General features: G+C 33.2%; 2 protein-coding genes across 3 annotated transcripts; both read left to right on the top strand.

The window, feature by feature from the left end:
* The first annotated feature begins 13,522 nt into the window (after window positions 1-13,522).
* LOC145578251 (transcription factor JAMYB-like) lies at window positions 13,523-14,748 on the top strand. The gene is made up of 3 exons (XM_081635608.1): window positions 13,523-13,736; window positions 13,952-14,081; window positions 14,220-14,748. The coding sequence occupies exons 1-3, from the start codon at window positions 13,523-13,525 to the stop codon at window positions 14,746-14,748; spliced, it is 873 nt and encodes a 290-aa protein (XP_081491734.1).
* Window positions 14,749-16,045: 1,297 nt separating this feature from the next.
* LOC145591827 (pectinesterase QRT1-like) lies at window positions 16,046-18,482 on the top strand. 2 transcript variants are annotated; one of them, XM_081648324.1, is made up of 5 exons: window positions 16,049-16,589; window positions 16,952-17,141; window positions 17,262-17,465; window positions 17,634-17,869; window positions 17,965-18,482. In XM_081648324.1, exons 1-5 carry the CDS (start codon window positions 16,219-16,221, stop codon window positions 18,119-18,121), a joined length of 1,158 nt encoding a protein of 385 aa, XP_081504450.1. In that variant the 5' UTR covers window positions 16,049-16,218; the 3' UTR covers window positions 18,122-18,482. The 2 variants fall into 2 exon arrangements, with proteins under 2 accessions (XP_081504454.1, XP_081504450.1); XM_081648328.1 differs by lacking the exon at window positions 17,262-17,465 and having other exon boundaries at window positions 16,046-16,589.
* The last annotated feature ends 1,878 nt before the right edge of the window (window positions 18,483-20,360 follow it).

Here is a 20,360-nt window from a genome sequence, read left to right as displayed (position 1 = left end):
CCCATCCTATCACAGGAATGGGGCTGTGAGGAGTCGAAACCCCATCACATGGGGGGGAGATGGAGGGACCAACCATCCCTCCATCCCCTCACTCCTCATAAGTTTATGTATCATGTATCTGGATTCTGGACTGGTTATAAAAAGTCATGCTATATTGACATGTATCGTCAAGTCTATAAATTTATATTGATATATGATCCGACCTTTTAATTATTATCAACAGATCATCTTAATACTTATATCATTATATGCATTACAACTTGTCTACCTTTGTTATCTTGACCCATAAATTTTTCACAGAAAGTGAGTCCTTAGGAAAAAAAAATATATACAAATTGAGGAGTAATTATTTTAAAATAAAAGGTTTGTCTATATGAACTAGTCATTGGTGCTAATTCATCAATAATGTTGATATTGAAGCTATGTGTCCCAAAAGTTTTGAATAATGACTTATTCTAGTGCAAACAAAATATATGTGGAGTAATACATAGGTAAAATTTATAGAGTATGTCACAAAATGTTGGTTATTAAAATATATAAATAGAAAGAAATTTGGTTATTAAAAAAACAGAGTAATTTTACTACAAAACAAAAGAGTATCCTAACAAAGTTTTCTAGCAAGCACTAGAAGGAAGGGAAATTCATTATTCATAGTTACAACTTCCAAGTTACAGAGATAGTCACAAATTAAACACAAGCAAACCGAAAGAAAGTGGTGGAAGGTGCGGGTGAATGAGGGACCCAACAAAGCTGATTGGGCACACATCAGCAAATACAGGCCTTGAAAGTTGAAACAACTATGGTTGGGCTTAGTGGACCCTAAAGTGCGTATCCATGTGACATTTTACAAAATTTATTAGGAAATGACATCAACTTTGTGGCCCAAATTCATTTTTCAGCTTTTGCGTTTGACTCCCACTCATACTTGTTGTTATTGTCAACAAAACTTATTTGCACACTTGTCGCTCCAATTTTCCATCTTTTTTTTTTTTTTTTTTTTTTTTTTTTTTTTTTTTTTTCTTCTACATTACTTAATCTATATTTGTAGTTATTATTTTCCTTTAAGAAATTGTTATTTAGTTGTGTAACTAACTTCTCTATGAGGTACATACCAAAATTTTCATTCCACTATGGTTGTATGTGAGAAGAAGATAGGAAATTGTGCTTTTATAATTAGTGTACTAAAATCAATTTTTAATCCCTATTTACTTCACTATATTTATGCCGAACTTAAATTAATGTTACCAAACTTAAATTTTACTTTTACTGTTTTTTTAAAATTTATAAATACTTTTTTTCAAGATTATTGAATGATAGGGGGTTCATGCATCAAATAATTATAAATAATAAAGTATTTGATTCTACGTACAACGGGAGTAGGCTTTATTTTTAACCATTTAATAAATTATTTTCACGATATACCCATTGATTATGTATTTGATAGTTGATAGGTGCCTTTCATTACTACATTAGTATAATATATATCTATAAAATAATGAATTTTCTTATCTATATAATTGGAGTAATTGTGATAAGGGAGAGGTGTTTTACTTTCCATATCTTAAATATTTTTATTGAGTAAGATTGTGGAAAATACAGGTGTTTGCTAAGCCTTCAACTTTGGATAGTTTTCATAAAAAATTTTTTTTTAATAATTGATCTAAGCTTACATATTAGCGAAAAGGATGCGATCTACAATTTAATTGAGTGTATAATATGCGATTATATTATGTGCTTTTATTATGCTGTAAATATCTTTGTTGTGTTGTCAAAAGGGAAACAAATGATCGGTGTGAAATAATCCTAAAAAGTCATAAACCTTCTTAGGAAGTCTTTCTCAATCTTACATGCACATGCCGGGGAAATGAAAGCAACATGAAAATGATGAATCGTGAAAGAATTATTTGGCAAAGCCTGTTGGCTGGTGCGTGCTTGGATCTGATTATTTGACAACTGGGCCAAATTTCTGATACATTATTTGATATAAACATTGAAAACAAAGATGGGCTGATATTGCATTTTTCTAGTTTTTAGTGAGTTAATTGGGCAAGCCCATTTATTTGTTGCTATTTAGAATGTTAATGTGGAAACATATAGTTGTGTTAATTAAGTTCTCAAATGTAAATGCATTGAAGAAAATATCAAATGACAATGATAGTGGAGTATAATACAATTAAGTAGGGTTGACTTTGGAAGGCATAAGATAGTGCTCCATATATATCTAGGAATCTAGGATATATCTTTGCAGATTTCAGATCGAGTTCCCCCTCCCCCAGCAGAGGAAATCAAGGAATTAATGTGACGTACCTTACTAATAACTAGTGACGTGTTGGATCAATTTTACCTACTTCTAAGGAATTAATCCCTAAATTGAAGTTTCCAAGAAGGAGATCACCACACTTTTTTTTCATTAAAGGTAGTGTAAGCTGGAAAAGAATTGAATTAGGCTATTCTTCACTCAATTGAAAAGTATAATTCATCTAATTATCTAAATAAACAACTTAAAGATTGTAGTTCTCTATTTGTTAGAGCATCTCAAATCATCAATATTTTCTAGTCATTAGGTTTACAATGTCAATGACAGAATAAATCTCTTGTTAACTCGCATATATGTTATCCAAGTGGCTCATAATAATTGTACAAATAATTTGTCAAAAAATATAAAATTATTGTGCAAATTAAGTGTATGTATTTAAGAAAGAATAACAATACGTTGAAACGAATAAAGTATTCTCCATACATTTAACTTCTTTAATTTCAAGGGTAGAGTCATCATATATTAGTATATCACTAGCTATTAGAACCTAGTTAAGAACCTTGTTATTATTGTCAAAACACTATATAATTGTGTAGAACTAGGACAAGTCAAAAATTGCAAGTTTATGTAACTTTCTTTTTCAAGTAAAATTTAATAATCAATGCCACACTTTTTATATATCTTCATTATCAATCCAAAGCAAGTTAAGCAACCCATTGTGTAACACACTAAATACCCATTTTTATTTTTCTTAGTCCGCCTACCACACAGGGTCTTCAATGTGAATTTTAAAGTGCTATGTAATCTTCAAGCAAATATAAGAGATATATATTGAGAATACGCGAGATGATATATATGAAACTGGAAGAGTAGTATTAGGAGGATACAGGAGTTGAAAAATAAAAAAATAAAAAACTAGCATGGGTCCTAGTCATTCCATGCCATTACAAATTCTGTGTGTTTCCATAATCTTTCTTTTAAGTTTATAATAATTGTTATAAACAGTTTTTAGGTTCATGAATGATAGAATTATTATTACTTTAATATGTTAGTTCTTGAATCAGGAATATAATATGTGATTACTATAAAAGAAGAAAGCATATACCTTCACAAATGAAATGAAAAAAAAAATAGCTATAACAAGTACAATCCTGTTGACGCGTAAAGGGCAATTACCTCAATTGAATACTTATTAGCTTGTCATTGTGAGCATCTGGTTTACTTAGACAAAATATCAACAGTACGCGTAAACTATTTTTGTTTAATCAGGCAGTCAACTACAGGTCTTCAAAAAACAAACAAAATATAATACAATAATACAGTATATGAATTGAAAGCTAGTTCATGAACTGCCTTGAGTAACTAATTTACTACTAGCAGTAACCTTGTTTCCTAACAAAGCAAAACTTTAACACTTAATTATTCCATAAAAATAAGTTAGGAAAGATATTAAATGCTTATTCTTAACCTTAAGGCCAGGCTACATATAGAGGTGTCAAAAGCACACCCGACCCGATCCGATCCAAAAAATATCCGATTCAGATTTGGACTTGCGTGGACATAACAATTTATTATGACTTAACTTTAAAAAATTATCTGCCCCCACTCGACCATATCAGACCCGATCCGATCATCCGAATTGACACCCCTGCCTACATATAGCATTAGTTATTATTATTATTATTATTATTATTATTATTATTATTATTATTATTATCATCATCATCGAATCGAAGTTTGATGAAAATTAATTAGGAAGAATGTCTAATATATATGCGGTCGTTTGAGATTATTGCACGACTCGGCCAGGCCACCTAACACCAATAAAACTATACTCGTACTCCGTATGTTGAAATTGAATTTGTAGGTAAATTGACACTCCTCCTACGTGCATATCTATTTAGGGCTTTAGGGCCAACATCATCCAGAATGGCTAGCTACATGTGTTTGTAACTAGCAATTGCCACATCATTATTTTCTTAGTTAAAATAAGCTACAACATCTAAGCTACAACCTTCAGTCCTTCACAATGGTTAGCTATTTATTTTTGTAATTGGAAAAAATAATAATAAACCAAAAAAAAAAAAAAAAAAAAAAAAAAAAAAAAAATCATAAAACAAATACATACAATTACTAAACAACTCAATATAAGTGCATTGGGTGAAGCAAAACCTTGTAGCTCCAATTATTTATAAATTGCAAGCAAGTCCTTTTACACTATATTGTGGATTCTTTTAAGCCATGTTTGTTACAGAACTCATCATTCCGTATATGATGATCTAATAGAGTATGCGTTAATAAATAAAACAGCAACATTGAATAAAGGGGTTGTTGATCTTGAATTCTTGGTCATACTCCGTATTAAAGTTAAGATTTGTGGGGCACGCAACACTGCTAGCTGCACTACAATCTAACGCTAACACACGTGAAATGTATGAAATTCCCCCGCAATAAATAAAGCAAAAATATTATGCAACAAAAAAGGAGGAAATACATACTATCTTTGATTTATTCCAAACTTTGTTGGCTGCCTCATCTGCGTTTATTTTTTTCAAAAAATTTCATACACTGCTCACTTTATTTTTCAGTTATTGTTAAACTCACAATAAGTTTAGGAGAAAAACGGCTTAATGAGCCTTTAACATTAAACACGTATATATAGGTTTACAACATTAACCTAACATGCCAAAAACTCCTAACAAGATATATACAAATATATTCACAAAATATATCTTACTTATCATAATTATATCCTAACACTCCCCCTCAAGTTGGAGCATGTAAATCACGAATGCCCAACTTGTTTAGAAGAAAACCAAATTGTCGCTTCCCAAGTGCCTTCGTCAAAATATCTGCTAACTGATGACCTGTGGGAACATACGCAGTAGCTAGATTACCATTTACCAACTCATCACGAACAAAGTGACAATCTGCCTCTATATGTTTAGTACGATCATGAAAAACGGGATTTTTAGCAATATGGAGAGCAGATTGACTGTCACAATACAACTTCATAGGCTTGGGATGCAAAATACCAAGAGATGACAACAAAGATTTCAACCACTTTAATTCACAAGTTGTAACGGCCATAGCACGATACTCAGCTTCAGCAGAAGAACGAGATACTGTCGGTTGTTTCTTAGTCTTCCATGAGACAGGGGAACGACCAAGAAAAACCATATAACCAGACAAAGAACGACGAGTCAAAGGACATGCTGCCCAATCACTATCACAAAAAGCCGTTAAACACATGTCCTTCATAGGACGCAACAATATACCCTGACCAGGACTTCCTTTGATATAGCGAAGTACTCTGATTGCCGCATCCCAATGTTGCACCTGTGGGTTACTCAAGAACTGTGCAAGAGTATGAACAGAATAACTTAACTCTGGACGAGTTACAGATAAATAAACAAGTCTCCCAACTAAGCGACGATACTGATCAGGTTGAGAGAATGGCTCCCCCTCGGCATATGCCAGACGATGGTTTTGCTCCATAGGTGTATCAATAGGCTTACAGCCTAACATTCCTGCTTCAGATAACACATCCAAAGCATATTTACGCTGTGATAAAAATATACCTTCCGGACCACGAGCAACTTCAATGCCTAAAAAATACTTCAACACACCAAGATCTTTCATATGAAAGCAAGAACTCAAATAATTTTTAAAACGAGTAATTGCATCATGAGAAGAACCCGCAATAATCAGATCATCAACATACACAAGAACATGCAGAGAGATTTTACCCTGAATATAACTGAACAAAGAATAATCTGCATATGATTGTTTGAAACCATAAGACTTCAAGGCATTAGACAACTTAGCAAACCACTGTCGAGGAGCCTGTTTTAAACCATACAGAGACTTACGCAACCTGCAAACCTTTCCTGGAGTAGAACAATTATAACCTGGAGGAAGCTGCATATACACTTCCTCCTCCAAATCTCCATGAAGAAAGGCATTATGAACATCCATTTGATGCAACTCCCAATTTAAAGAAGCAGCAACAGAAAGAAAAAGTCTAACAGTTCCCATTTTTGCTACAGGGGCAAAAGTTTCATTATAATCAACACCTGCAACCTGACGATTGCCATACACAACAAGACGACCCTTAAGTCGCTCTACTGCACCCTTAGATGTATATTTAATTTTATACACCCAACCACAACCAATAGCTTTCTTACCTGGGGGTAGGGCTTCCAATGTCCAAGTACCATTTCTCTCGAGTGCATCAATTTCGTCTTTCATTGCCTTACGCCACCCTTCATGTGTCATAGCTTCACTAAATGAGGAAGGTTCTTTTCCCTTTGTAACTGCTGTCAGAAAGCATTTATGTCTTATAGAAAAATTGTTATAATCAACATAACAAGCTATATCGAATTGTTTACCTGAAGAACGTGATGGAGGAGCGGGAGCAGTACTGTTTGCCGAGGAAGTGGGGTCTATTTTCTGATGAACCACCGTATTAGTCACAAAACCATGAAGCTTCGAAGAGGGAAATTTAGTACGATGACCACGACCTAACTCAACATCAGTAGCAGAATTATTGTCCACCTGCTCACCACTAGTAGACGAACTCCCCCTCATAACAGTAGGAGCATTAGCATTAGCACCTGATGATGACACAGTACTAGCACCAACCACCTCTGCATCATCATTAATATTCCTTAAAGTAGCGACTCCTAAATTGTCATTACTCAAATTAGGAGCAACTTGATGCAAAGTGTCTGCATTACTAATACGACCAGTGGGGTCAACCCCATGCACATGCATTTCTTCAACATAATCCTCATCATCCCACAACTGAATTTGATTAAAATAATTCTCCCATTGTATTTTTTCTAACTCGTTAAATGACTCAATAAAAGGAAATTTGTCCTCAATAAATTGTACATCACGACTAATAAAAAATTCACGAGTCTCTAAATCATAAAACCTCCACCCTTTTTTACCATATGGATAACCAACAAATATACAACGACGAGACTTTGAATCAAATTTATCTTTACCACGAGAATTATTCACAACATAACTCAAACACCCAAAAACACGTACTTCATCATAAGAGGGTGGCTTCCCAAACAGACATTCATGAGGCGTCTTGCCTTTTAAAATAGGAGTCGGGGTCAAATTAATAAGATGAACCGCAGCTAAAACACATTCTCCCCAAAAATATTTTGGTAATTTAGCTTGAAAACGTAAAGCCCGAGCAACATTATCATTAACATCTTGCGAACCTGATTGTCGAGAACCACTCACAGTCGCAGCAAAACCACGGCCACCAGAATCTGCTGTACGTCCACCACGGCTGCCGCGACCACCCCCACGGCCAGACTTGCCACCACGTTGACCACCGCGCCCACCAGAATTGAAGGAATCGGGCCAGCCATGTAAGTCGAAACACTTCTCCTTCACATGCCCCTTTTTACCACAATGGTCACACATACGAACATCACCAGCGCTCGACCAATTTGTCCGACCTTGAGCCGAACCAGACGCAGCAAACCCGACAGCACTCTCCGTACGATTATCATGAGCATCTGAGACAGTTTGCTTGCGTTCATCAGAGACAACCTTCGCATACGCCACATTGAGTGAGGGAACGGGATCCATCATTAGCAAAGTCGACACAACACTACCAAATTTTTTCGAATCTAAACCAATACAAAATTGGTGAAGCAACTCACTCTCAATGATCTTTGCATACTCCGGGGCAGTAGTACAAGAACACTTGGGAATTTTACAATAACTAGCCAATTCATCTTGCAACTTACGCAATTCACCAAAATAAACGGCTACCGGCCTTCCACGTTGCTTGCAATCAACAATTTGAGCCTTCAACTCAAGAATACGAGGACCATTGCCAAGGGAATATCTATCACGTAGATCATCCCATAAAGATTTGACATGGTCGGGAAAACGAACCGTAGAACGCACCGAAACATCCAAGGTATTCACAATCCAAGCAACTAGCATAGAGTTAACGATACCCCATTGATCAAAATTTGGAGACTCCTTGTCCGGCACCGTAATAGTGCCATCAATAAAACCAAGTTTGTTCTTAGCTCGAAGATTATTGCGCAAAGAACGAGACCACTCCTCATAGTTATCTCCTTTGAGCATAATTGGGCTAATCACAGCCCCTGTACCCTCACTTGGATGGAGATAATAAGCAGAAAATGGTTCATAACGAGGGGCCTTGGGAACATCATCACCACTCATGACTACTCAAAAGACGAACAATCACAAAGCGGAAGCACGACCAGGAACAAAACGGAATAATAAAACAAGAAGAACAAAGAACTAAGATTTGTGTTTAGGAATGAACCGGAAGAAAGAAAAAAAAAAAAAAAAAAAAAAAATCTCTAAATTAGAGGGCTCTTGATACCATGTTAAACTCACAATAAGTTTAGGAGAAAAACGGCTTAATGAGCCTTTAACATTAAACACGTATATATAGGTTTACAACATTAACCTAACATGCCAAAAACTCCTAACAAGATATATACAAATATATTCACAAAATATATCTTACTTATCATAATTATATCCTAACAGTTATAGTAAGAAGAAGAAAAAAATGCATAACCTTAAATTCCAATTATTTTAATTACTCCGTATTACATCTCCCTGTATATATATTCCACATTTATAATTGGAATTGGTAGACATTTATTTAATTTGTTCATGCTTTAATTTAATTAATTTGTACTCCTATATGCTTTAATAGTAGGCTAATTATATTTAATCTTAATGGAACAAAAGTTAGATGTTCTGCTAAAATGCATAGGGTTTTGAATAAATTGGTAATGAATTATTGTATATACAGTACTAACTCCGTTCACTTTTAGTTGAAACTTTGAAATATTTTATATCTCACAAATAATAGCTCAAAGTTGCAATTAAAAGTTAACAGAGGTAGTATTTTTTTTTAAAAGGAAAAAAAAATTTGTAAAAAAATCCCTAACATGAAATAAATGAGAGCACATATTATGCTCCATCTGGAAAAAAATGAAAGCATGAGCATACCTTTTGTAAGTAGCACCTTAATTAAAGGATATAAGATGCTTCTTCAAGAATGTTTAAAAAAGCTGAACATATTATTAACTACCTTAGGTTAATAATGAAAAGCTATAGGTTAAATTGTAACCTTTTTGACGATTTCCCTTAATTATGAGCCGTTGCATGGGCTGGAAAGAGCACCAAATTAAATTCTCTGTATATAACGAGTACTCTTCTTATTAATTAACTTTCTTGAGACATTATGTCAAGTCTCAATGGTGTTCAATTATGTCGCTTTTTAAATAATTTGACAACTCCAATGATATACTTCTTATAAATGATATTCCTCCGTTTCATAATGTTAGTCCCATAGAGAATCAATCACATAAAATAAGAAAACAAATATATTTGGAATCTAAAATTAAAGTACACATAATTCATAATTAGTTTACCTTATTTAACTTTTTTGATTTTTTAATTAGGAAAGCACAAGTCATAATTGCATAATTATTTAAGGTAAAAAATTTCCTTAGTTAGAGTCATGTCATCAATCCACAATCAATTAATTCCAAAAAAATCAAGTTATGGAGGGAAAAGTAAGATACTGTTAATATTAAGACAGGTTGACATTACAATTTTTTTTTAGCACGAGTAAATTTAAATGACAGAATATTAGATTGTAATGTACTACTATTGTATCAATGCTACTGCTCAAAATCATTCCTTTTTTTATTTTAAAACTTTAAATGTTATTACAAGTATATGAACTATATATTATGGGCCGGTCAAATAAAAAAAAAACCTTATTATGGGCCGGGAATAAATATAATATATTTTAAAATTAATAACAATAAGTAGATTCGATAACAGAAAGAATTGAAGAATCAGTTATTTAAAGTTAAGTGAATTAATTATTTCTCCTTTTTCCTCCTTTCTCTCTCCTCCTTTCTCTCTCCAAAACCCTAGTTTTCATTGTTGAATTTTGAAGGGGCTTTTATCGATTTTAATCGGTGGAAAGCCCCAATCCTTCTTTCTTTATTGTTTTTTTAGGTTTATAATAATGCTTCCTCCTTTTGGGAGGAACTTTTCTCCTTCGAAAGAAAGGGTTTCCAATCTTCTTCGAAAGACAAGGGTTTTTCGACCTCGTTCGAAAGACAAGGTTTATCTCCTCTTTTCGAGGGAGAAATTTCTTAGTTTTGAATCCATGGTAGCAGATCTAATGGATTGTCGTGAAATTATTTCGTTGGTGAAAAAGTTATCAAGTTTTCGAATACGAACAGATGAATCAGAAGGAAATCATCCTCACGGCTACAAAGGATCGTTAGATTGTCTCTCCAACAAGACTGTAATTTTCAGCGATATAAGCGGGAGATCTCCACAGTGCAAGATCTACTCGACGATCGTAGTTTTTATGAAGGAAAATTCTATTTGATTCAATATCTAATGTATTTGTTAACGTCGAATCTCTATTGTAGATGTCGTATGACTTTTAATTAATGAAATATTTTTGCTATTCAAAAAAAAAAAAAAAAAAAAAGTGAATTAATTATTTGATTTTACAAAAATATACTTGATAGTTCATACTCTATAACTTTTACTTTTAAGACAATAACCTCATTGGTGTATATCTCTCGTTAAATAAACTGTTGTAATAATAATTGCTCAAGGAGCAGATATGCCTTATTAAACTTCAACAAGCTGTTTTTTTTTAATTAATCAACTATTATCCAACCATAAAAACTATCTGATTTTGTATTTGTTTAAAAACCATCTAATTATAATTGCTCTCAAAAAGCTAAAATCTTATTAATCATCTCTTTATCATATATACAAGGCTTAAGTGAAGCACCAACTTGGAGCTCAATATATAATATAGCAACGAACGCATGTTTTCCCTGTAAACTCTTCTTCTGTAAGACTCTTGGCTTGGCTTGGGTTGTATTAATCCGTATTGATTAAAATCTATCGATGTTATTCTTGTATACTTACTTTAAATTTGGCTAAATAATATCATCCAGAGATGATCAAACTAAAAAGAGATATTATTCCATATTATAAATAATCTATATTATGGAATATGGACTACTTTCGACCAATTAACATTAATTTCATTACATAACCAATTAACCATTAAAATCTGGATCAAGGACGAATTGAATTGAAGTTAGTGGAAAATTACACGAAACATTAATTACCCACTGTAAGATCTAAGTTGTCACAACCATTTAAAATCAAGATTTATCCTTAAAAAAGTATAACAAAATCTTAATAATAATAATAGATCGATATGTACTGGTACTACGTAAAAGCGAATGTTCGTTGTGGATTTCAAAAGTTCAATTCGTCGCCGACCATAATGTAAAGTTATATATAGAGAGAGGTAGAGGTGTTTCGCCATATTTGTGGATAGATGGATTATTATTCCCAATTTTATGTGGCCATGCACTCGTGTTTTCAAAGATTCATTAGTTCATCAGATCAGATAACTACATACGTTGGATTAAAGAATTTTCTTTGCTCACAAACATGACGTACTCAACTATTCTCTAGCTATTACCATCACATGCATTTTCCTTCTATTTCAAATTAAATGTCTTTCTTTGATTTATGCATTATTCACGTATCATTTTGACAATATTTGTAATTTTTACCCAGGTGTAAATGTAGATGACAATATTTGGGATTTTATTAAAAGTATGTTCGCTAATTTATTTAGAGTTGGCTATGATAGTTGGCAAACATACAGTTATACACAACCTCATTTAGCAAGGAGAGCTGTAAAAATGAAAAAAAAAAGGGGGGGGGGGGGGGGGGGGGATTAAATTCTGGCTATTATCTCTTACTCTTGTATAAGATAATTGTCTATGCAACAAACCGGTCAATGATCAAACTATCAATTACCAGAATCATTCTTTATTTTCAAAAGTTTTATTTGACCACTTATATAATTATATGAATATGCTTTTGGATGTCTATCTATAATTGCCGGATTATTATGTACAATTTATCTACTGTATATACTTTGTATATGCCATTGCTATATGTAGTATTATTTTACGATGCTTCAATTCGTAGATGACACTCATGCATATGTCTGCTCAATAGGGTCCTTCTTCTTACCTAAAAAAAAACTCATGCATGCATATTGCATAGCACGCACTATGTATTATCTTATTCTACTTCGTCTTACAAACTTTAATGACTTTATATATGTCTTACGTTATTAAAATGTAATAATGCCAACATAAAAGTATCATTCAGTCATTAAAGGGTCACGTGACCCTCACGTGACATGGTCAACGTCGGGAAATAAAAGTCAAATGTGTCATTCCGGTAGAAGGTAGTCAATTACAACGTTTTATATTTTATAAAAGTAGTTAATTACAACATTTTGTTTTTAGGGTAGTTTTTCGCGAAATTTAGAGTTTAAAAGGTAGTTTTTCACAAAAAAATCCTTCTTATAATTAATATATATTATTTTATTTTTTTGGATAAGGAAAGGTTTAAAAATAACAGGGGGATACCCGGCCTATACATAAACTTTACAAACCTCTAAGGCTAATGTATGTATGGAGCTGAGTATTAAGCTAAATCAAATTATATGTACAGATCATAAAAACGATCAATTTTAAATTTTATTCAACCATATCAACTGCTTAAATTTTTGGTTGAGTTTGTGATCATCTTATACTTACATAATAATAAAACAAAAATAATTGATTCGTTATATATCCAAAAAAAAAAGGAGTATTATATTAACTCTGTTTCATTGCTGAAAACTCGAGTGGTCTTAATCTTATGACTATTGGCCGGTTTCCTTCTTCTTTGCATTGAAGAAAAATGAAGTGTTGAAATTCTTTTGACTATAAAATATTCTATCTTCAATTCGTTAGTATACTATGCCTGTTACAATATTACAGCTAGCATATGGAATATATTCTGCAATGAAGGAAACTAATAGTAAGTAGTCACTAAATTAAAGTTGTTTTTTCTAGTCAAGCTTATTATCTTAACAATAAATGTGCATGCTTTAATGCTGATTATTCCTTGGTTAATAGTACCTATTTGTCACTACTACTACTATATCCCATGTAATGTATGTCCGTACTAACTTAGGATTTCGACTATATATAAAGATAACCCGTATATCATTATTGCATTCTCCCAAGCTAATTAATCTTCTCAGCCTTATAAAAAATAACATCTTTTCGTATAATAAGTCACTTATAAACATATATATCCAGGTCGATCGATCTTAACATGGAGTATCAAAAGAGTTCATCAAGCTCTAATAATACATACTATACGAATGAAAGGTGGGAATCAATTATTAGGGTTGTTAGAGACGAGGAAGATGAGCTTCTCAACAATGGATTGCGAAAAGGTCCATGGATTCCTGAAGAAGACTCGAAGCTTTCCTCGGCCATTGCTACCCATGGTGTAGGCCGCTGGAACACTCTTGCCGTTCTTGCAGGTAATTTCTTGAAAACTAATACTACCTCCATTTTTTTAGTTGACACGTTTTGACTTTAGCACTATTTACACACCTCCTTTGATTGTGTTTTATGATTTATACGTGATGAAAAACATATTCATGTATGTGCTAGTGTACTACTACTACTACTGGTATTATATTAATTAGGCAAATAATCTTGTTTCATTCTGTTATATTGACATACGAATCCACAGGGCTGAAGCGATCAGGCAAAAGTTGTAGGTTAAGGTGGCTAAACTATTTACGTCCAGACTTACGTCGTGGTGCTTTTACCCTGGACGAACAGCTACGAATTCTTGAGCTTCACTTTAGTTGCGGCAACAGGTATGCATATATCAGTGGTCTATGTAATAGTGCTAGGAATTTCTATGTCATTAATGTTGTGGTATCTATTTGACATATACCTACCATTAGTCCATTGTTACAATAATTGTTACAATAATAATTTTATGTAATGTGTAGGTGGTCAAAGATAGCTCAACATCTACCAGGAAGAACAGATAATGAGATAAAGAATTATTGGAGAACCAAGGTTCAAAAGCTTGCTAGGCACTTTCATTGCCACGTTAATAGCCCTCAATTCAGAAATGCTTTACGAAACATTTGGATTCCGAGGTTAGTTGAACAAATTCAGGCTGGTGCTACTACATCATCAACCACTACAAAACCCCTTATTCACGGCCCAACTTTTGACTCTGGAAATGGCCTTTTTGATGGACTCAACACTTGCACCAGCACTAGCTCATCAGATAATTGCTGTTTCTTTAATACTACACATTCATCATGGACTCAAAACTCTTTTTTGGTTGGCCCGCCTGAGCTGTGTCCAAAGCCCAATGTCTCAACGGATTCAAGCGAGGCCCATATTTCACCTGCGTCCGTTTCATCCGTTGAATTGGATCAAAATTGGGATCATATCAATGACTATTTAAGGGAGATGACTCTAAATGATGAGGATAATATGTTACTTTGGGAAACCTTGCATAATTAAACACTTGAAAACATCCGATCATAAGATAGAGCAATTTGTAAAAACAACAACAATATTTTTGTTTTTACAAGTTAGTCATAGTAATACGAAGTATATAGCTTAATATAACAAGTATTAATTAGCCAAGTTAGATACTCCGTAATAAATAAGCTAAGGGATAAAGATCCTTACTAGTTACCACGGCATAATTTGTACTTTTACATTATATAATATAGGCCGGTACTTAGTATGTTAGAAAGAAACTTTGCAATCTGTATAAATTAAGAGTTTTATAAATGATCCAAACATGGTTCATTTAATCATCTAAACTATTCTCAAGCAAATACTGATGAATAAATCTTAGACAAACTAGAAGTTTATATAAGATGCATGCAGCAAGATAGCATTTCAACACCGACAATTGACAACTGATGACAAGCAAGTTGGATTTATGGGACATACTTACTATACGATGGGGTATTATTTACGATACCTTTGTGTATAACTTTTGAATTTGGAGCTAATGTTGTTCTTCATCATCATCAACCACAACAACAACAAAAGTCAAATGTTGGAGACAAGCAAGTAATAATGGTCTACAGTTAATATAGCCAATGCTATGCTAATGTCAAACTGTATGTCAAAGAGAAATAAAATATATGCATCAACCTGTACGTCCTGACTATATTATTCAAGACTTAATTTTATAAGTGAACTATACAAACTTAATTAGAAAGTGCATACATTTTAGTGGCTCTTATTATTTTAGTTCATTCTAATTTTGTAAATCTATTACGGAGTAATTAACTACAAGCACTAGTAAAACCAATCACATATATTTTATTTGCCAATTGATAACTTATGTCTAATTAATTGTAGAGATCAAGCATGAAGTATTGCTCATTGCTCCCCCTGCCCCCACCCCCACTCGGCAGATGGGTTATATATATGCTTAATGTTGCAGCGTATGTTCTGATTAATTTTGAGCAAAAGGTTAGAAATTTCATACGGGACATCTCCAATAATATGTTCAATCAAGATCCGCCACTAGCCTTAAGAAAAATAGTGTACATACGTTTATGATGAAGTAAACATGACACAAAAGATGATGTCAACTCCATCCATCTTTCTTGGAGGACCTACAAGACTTGAGTATAGCTGGAAGGAACTGATAATAAACCAGCCATTTGAATTGTGTGGTTGGTTTATACACATTGTACAAGGGTCCATATATAAAACTAGTGCACCTTAACATATATATGTAGATAACTAGATATGATTACTACAATATAAATATAAATATTCATGTACATTTGTATAAATACAAAAATAAATATAATAAAATAAAAATAATGCAAGCACCTTAGCAAAAAGTAGATATTATATTAGTACTACTTTTTTTTTGAACTATTAGTACTACTTATATAGATAGAGTGCATATCTCCCTTCATCTCACACTAGCTGCTTCCACTTACCAACAACATTATTTTCATGGCTCCAAAGAAACACCAAATCTTTCCTCTTTTCCCTCTCTTCTTTCTATCTCTACTACAACATATTATTATTACACGGGGTTACGCCACTTCACTGCAAGAGTATGAGAAGTGGTTATTATGGAATGTCCAAAACCACCACTTGAGGAGGCTGGCCCTAGCTAATCCACAGCCAAACGCCGCCGGTGCATCGGGTGCTCCATCCAAGACTTTAGATGTGAGGCTGGAAAATGCTGAGACTAATAAAGTAAGATGGACCGTCAATCTAAATGGAACAGGTGATTACAAAACCATCACTGAGGCTATTGACTGTGTTCCAATACGTAACACTAGGAGACTCATCTTACATATCATGCCTGGTGTTTATAGGTATGACATACATAGACTATATAATTTGATTAATGTTAATCGTTGGTTTAAACTTCTTTAATTTGCATATATTATTTGGGTATGTAAATGATTGAGCAAAATAATACCCTAATTTATGCTATATGAAACTAAAAATTACTACTAGTATTTTAATAACATTCAATTCTAATTAATTCCTTTGGCTTTCATAGTTAATTATTTGATATGTTAGGTTAATATGAGTATGTAGGTGCATTTTGCGGATAATAATGCTTACTTCATACTATGTATTCTTTGCATGTACCTATTTATTAGCTAGTGATTTATTTACTACTATTAATTTAAATAAAAAAAGTTAAGCAATGTGATATATATGATTGAAGGGAAAAGATACACATTCCTAAAACAAAGCCATTCATAACCTTTATGGGAGACCCGGATAACCCACCCATCATAACCGGGAATGACTCGGCCTCGTCGACCCGAGGAGATGGCAAGCCCCTGAGCACCTTCCAGAGTGCTACCGTCGCTGTGGATGCTGATTATTTCATAGCCTCCAATATAATATTTGAGGTGAGGATTTTATTATTATTGTATAATATATGAAATCTCCTATTTAATTTAATACGAAAACTGTGAATAATGACATACATATATGATTGTTGAATGTAAAAAATATACGGACGTGGGTAGAATACGGCAGCACATAATGTAGGTTCAGTGGGGGAGCAAGCAGTGGCACTAAGAATATCAGGCAGCAAAGCCTCATTTTATGAATGTAGGTTTTATGGGTCACAAGACACGTTATATGATCACAAAGGCCTTCACTATTTCCGCAATTGTTTTATTCAAGGCTCGGTTGACTTCATTTTTGGCTATGGAAGATCATTATACGAGGTCATTACATTTTATTATTTAATTTGATCCTAATATACTATCATTAATTTAAGGAAATAATATAACAATATGGTGGTACTGTATGCGTTACTACTATACAGAATTGTACATTAATTTAAAGAAATAATTTAACAATATGGTGGTACTGTATGCGTTACTACTATACAGAATTGTACATTAAACTCGGTAGCAAAGAAGGTAGCATCCGTAACGGCCCAAAAGAGGAGTAAGGCATCAATGTCAAGTGGATTTTCATTCAAAGATTGTAAGGTGACTGGAAGTGGTAAGGTTTACTTGGGCAGAGCATGGGGTGATTATTCCAGGGTCGTTTACTCTTTCTCTTTCCTCGACAAACTTGTTAACCCTCTCGGCTGGAACGACTGGGGCAAATCTAATCGTGATTCGTAAGTTCTTACATGCGTAATGCATTGTCTTATTTTTATCACTAAATAGTGTCTTGTTACCTTACCACGGAATGACTTGTATAATTTATTTGCAGGATGGTCTACTACGGAGAATACAAATGCATTGGGCCTGGATCCAACATAACGGGCCGTGTACCTTGGGCTCGGCTCCTTACAGACAAAGAGGCTCAGCCCTTCATTGGGACTTATTATATTGAAGCCGACACTTGGCTAATTAGCCCATCAACGTGACCAATAAACGTACAAACTTCATCTTCAACAACTTCTTATTTCCTTGTTTTATTTTGAAATTGTTCAGCTCATAAGACCTTCAAATGAACATCCATCAAATTAAATAATACTTTAATCTCTTACATAATAATACTACTTTTTTATACGGAGTATTATATGGGCGATCAAAAAAATTAAATCAAAGAATTAAAAATGCTTATCTTCAATACCCACTAAATTAAATTACCTGATCAGTCCATTCCGTAGCCCTTAATTAAACTTTACTTTTGGGTGTTTAATATGAGCAAAAACTATAGATAGTGCTAGTACATATCCAATGCTTTGATGAAGCTTTTGAATGCAATATATACTACTCCGCCTCCATTAAATATTATGTGCAACTTTGGAATATTATTTGTGATATATAAAATATTCCAAAGTTGCACATAATATATAACGGAGGTAGTATATATACGTATATGTAATGTAACACTCACAAAGAATAGCATATGATATGACATGACATATATAATCAAAGTTTGACCAAAGTGCCTGCTTATTAATGTGATGTCATTGGGATATAGATCTATCGCGCATGCTTATTATCAAAACAAAATTAAACCTCAACCACAACTCATATACTGATGTGATACTTCTAGTAAAAGGTTACGTTAATTAATTTTGACTCAAGATATATTTTTATAGTGCTTAGCATGTATAGTGATTACGTTAAGAAAATTTATTCAAGTATGATGTATGTGATATTTATAGGATATGATGTGAAGGGTCAAAAAAAGTTTAGTTTAGGACTTAACTTTTTATACTTTAATTGAAGTATACATTTCTAGAATGATAAAGAAATTGTTGGTAAACTTAAGCACTTTTTTACTATTACGTGTAGTGTTTAAAATGTCCATAAGACCATGATAATAAACATGCAAGTTAAAATTAAATTTCAAAAATCTTTAAAAAAAAAAAAAAAAAAAAAAAAAAAAAAAAAAAAAAAAAGTGAGATCTTGATATGCCTTGTACAAATTAAAGGTTACGGTAAAAATGGCACAATCCTGAGTACTGAGCCCAAAGGGGTCTGAGTTGCTAAAATCACGGAGTTGGTTTAGGCCCAATATGAGCTGTATTTGTACGCACCTAAATGGCTAAATCCACTGCATTTGATTTTGTTACAAACATTGTGTCTCAGGGCCCCAGGTATTTGGACGTTGCCTTTTTCTCTAATTATGGAGTACTTTTTATTATACACACATAGTTGTTATTATAATACTCCGTATCACTGGTTGATGGTTAATGATATTAATTGTAAGGTAATAAAGAAGATACATCATTAAAAAAGAAATATTCACTTCAGTTCAGTTCAGTTCAGTTTAGCTCACTTCAGTTCAGCTGAGTTCAGTCAATGAAAACAGGCCTTTAGTATGTAAATATAATCCCAATATGAACTTGTTTTGTCTCAAAATACTTCTATAGTACCCTAGAGTGAAGCTTTTTCAGGATAGGATCTCTTATTAAGATAATATCTAGTACGAATTGAAGTACTTCATTCTCTAAAGTGGTAAGAATGCTTCTATTTGCATTCAAGGTAATTTTCAATTTTTTTGATATAAGGAAAGATTCTTCCAATAGTACGTACTACTATTGGTATAGATTATACAAGTTTAAACCTACCTACTACGGAGAAGTAGATTTGCATAATTATTGCATGTCGTTGTAGTACGTTGATGGCTTCCCATTATTCCATATCTAAGATAAGGTGTTTTGTTATTGTCAAGCACATGAAATAAAGGTGATGTTTAATTGCTCTAAATACAAGGTAAAACAAGGAATGGTATGGGTGATTACTACCCGTCACTCCTGCGTAAAGGAGTAAAATATTACTCTACCGTTCATAATAAGTGACAAGCTCTAACTTTACTATGCATTGCAAGTTATTTGCAACTTTGACCATTTTAGTGTGAAAAGTTATATATATTATATAAAACCTACTATTAATTGGTTATTGATGCAACGGTGATTGAGATTGCACTTGGTAGAGACTAGAGAGGATCACGTGTGCGCTCCACCGTAACAACAATTGGGAAGGGACTAAAACTTAACCACCCAGAACTGATCCCCGAATAAAGCTACTATCCTACCCAATGGCTTGTTAATTCCTTGTTAGTCTTATTGCTTTATAAGCTAGTGAAGTTTAGGATGAGGCTATTCAGTTATTTTTTTTAATTGTTAGGGTCTGTTCTGTTCAGATTAT

The sequence above is a fragment of the Chenopodium album genome, chromosome 2, assembly GCF_948465745.1.
Source record: "Chenopodium album chromosome 2, dcCheAlbu1.1, whole genome shotgun sequence".
Taxonomy (NCBI): domain Eukaryota; kingdom Viridiplantae; phylum Streptophyta; class Magnoliopsida; order Caryophyllales; family Amaranthaceae; genus Chenopodium; species Chenopodium album.
Note: the sequence above shows the minus strand (reverse complement) of the source record. Positions and strands in the feature narration are given on the sequence as shown.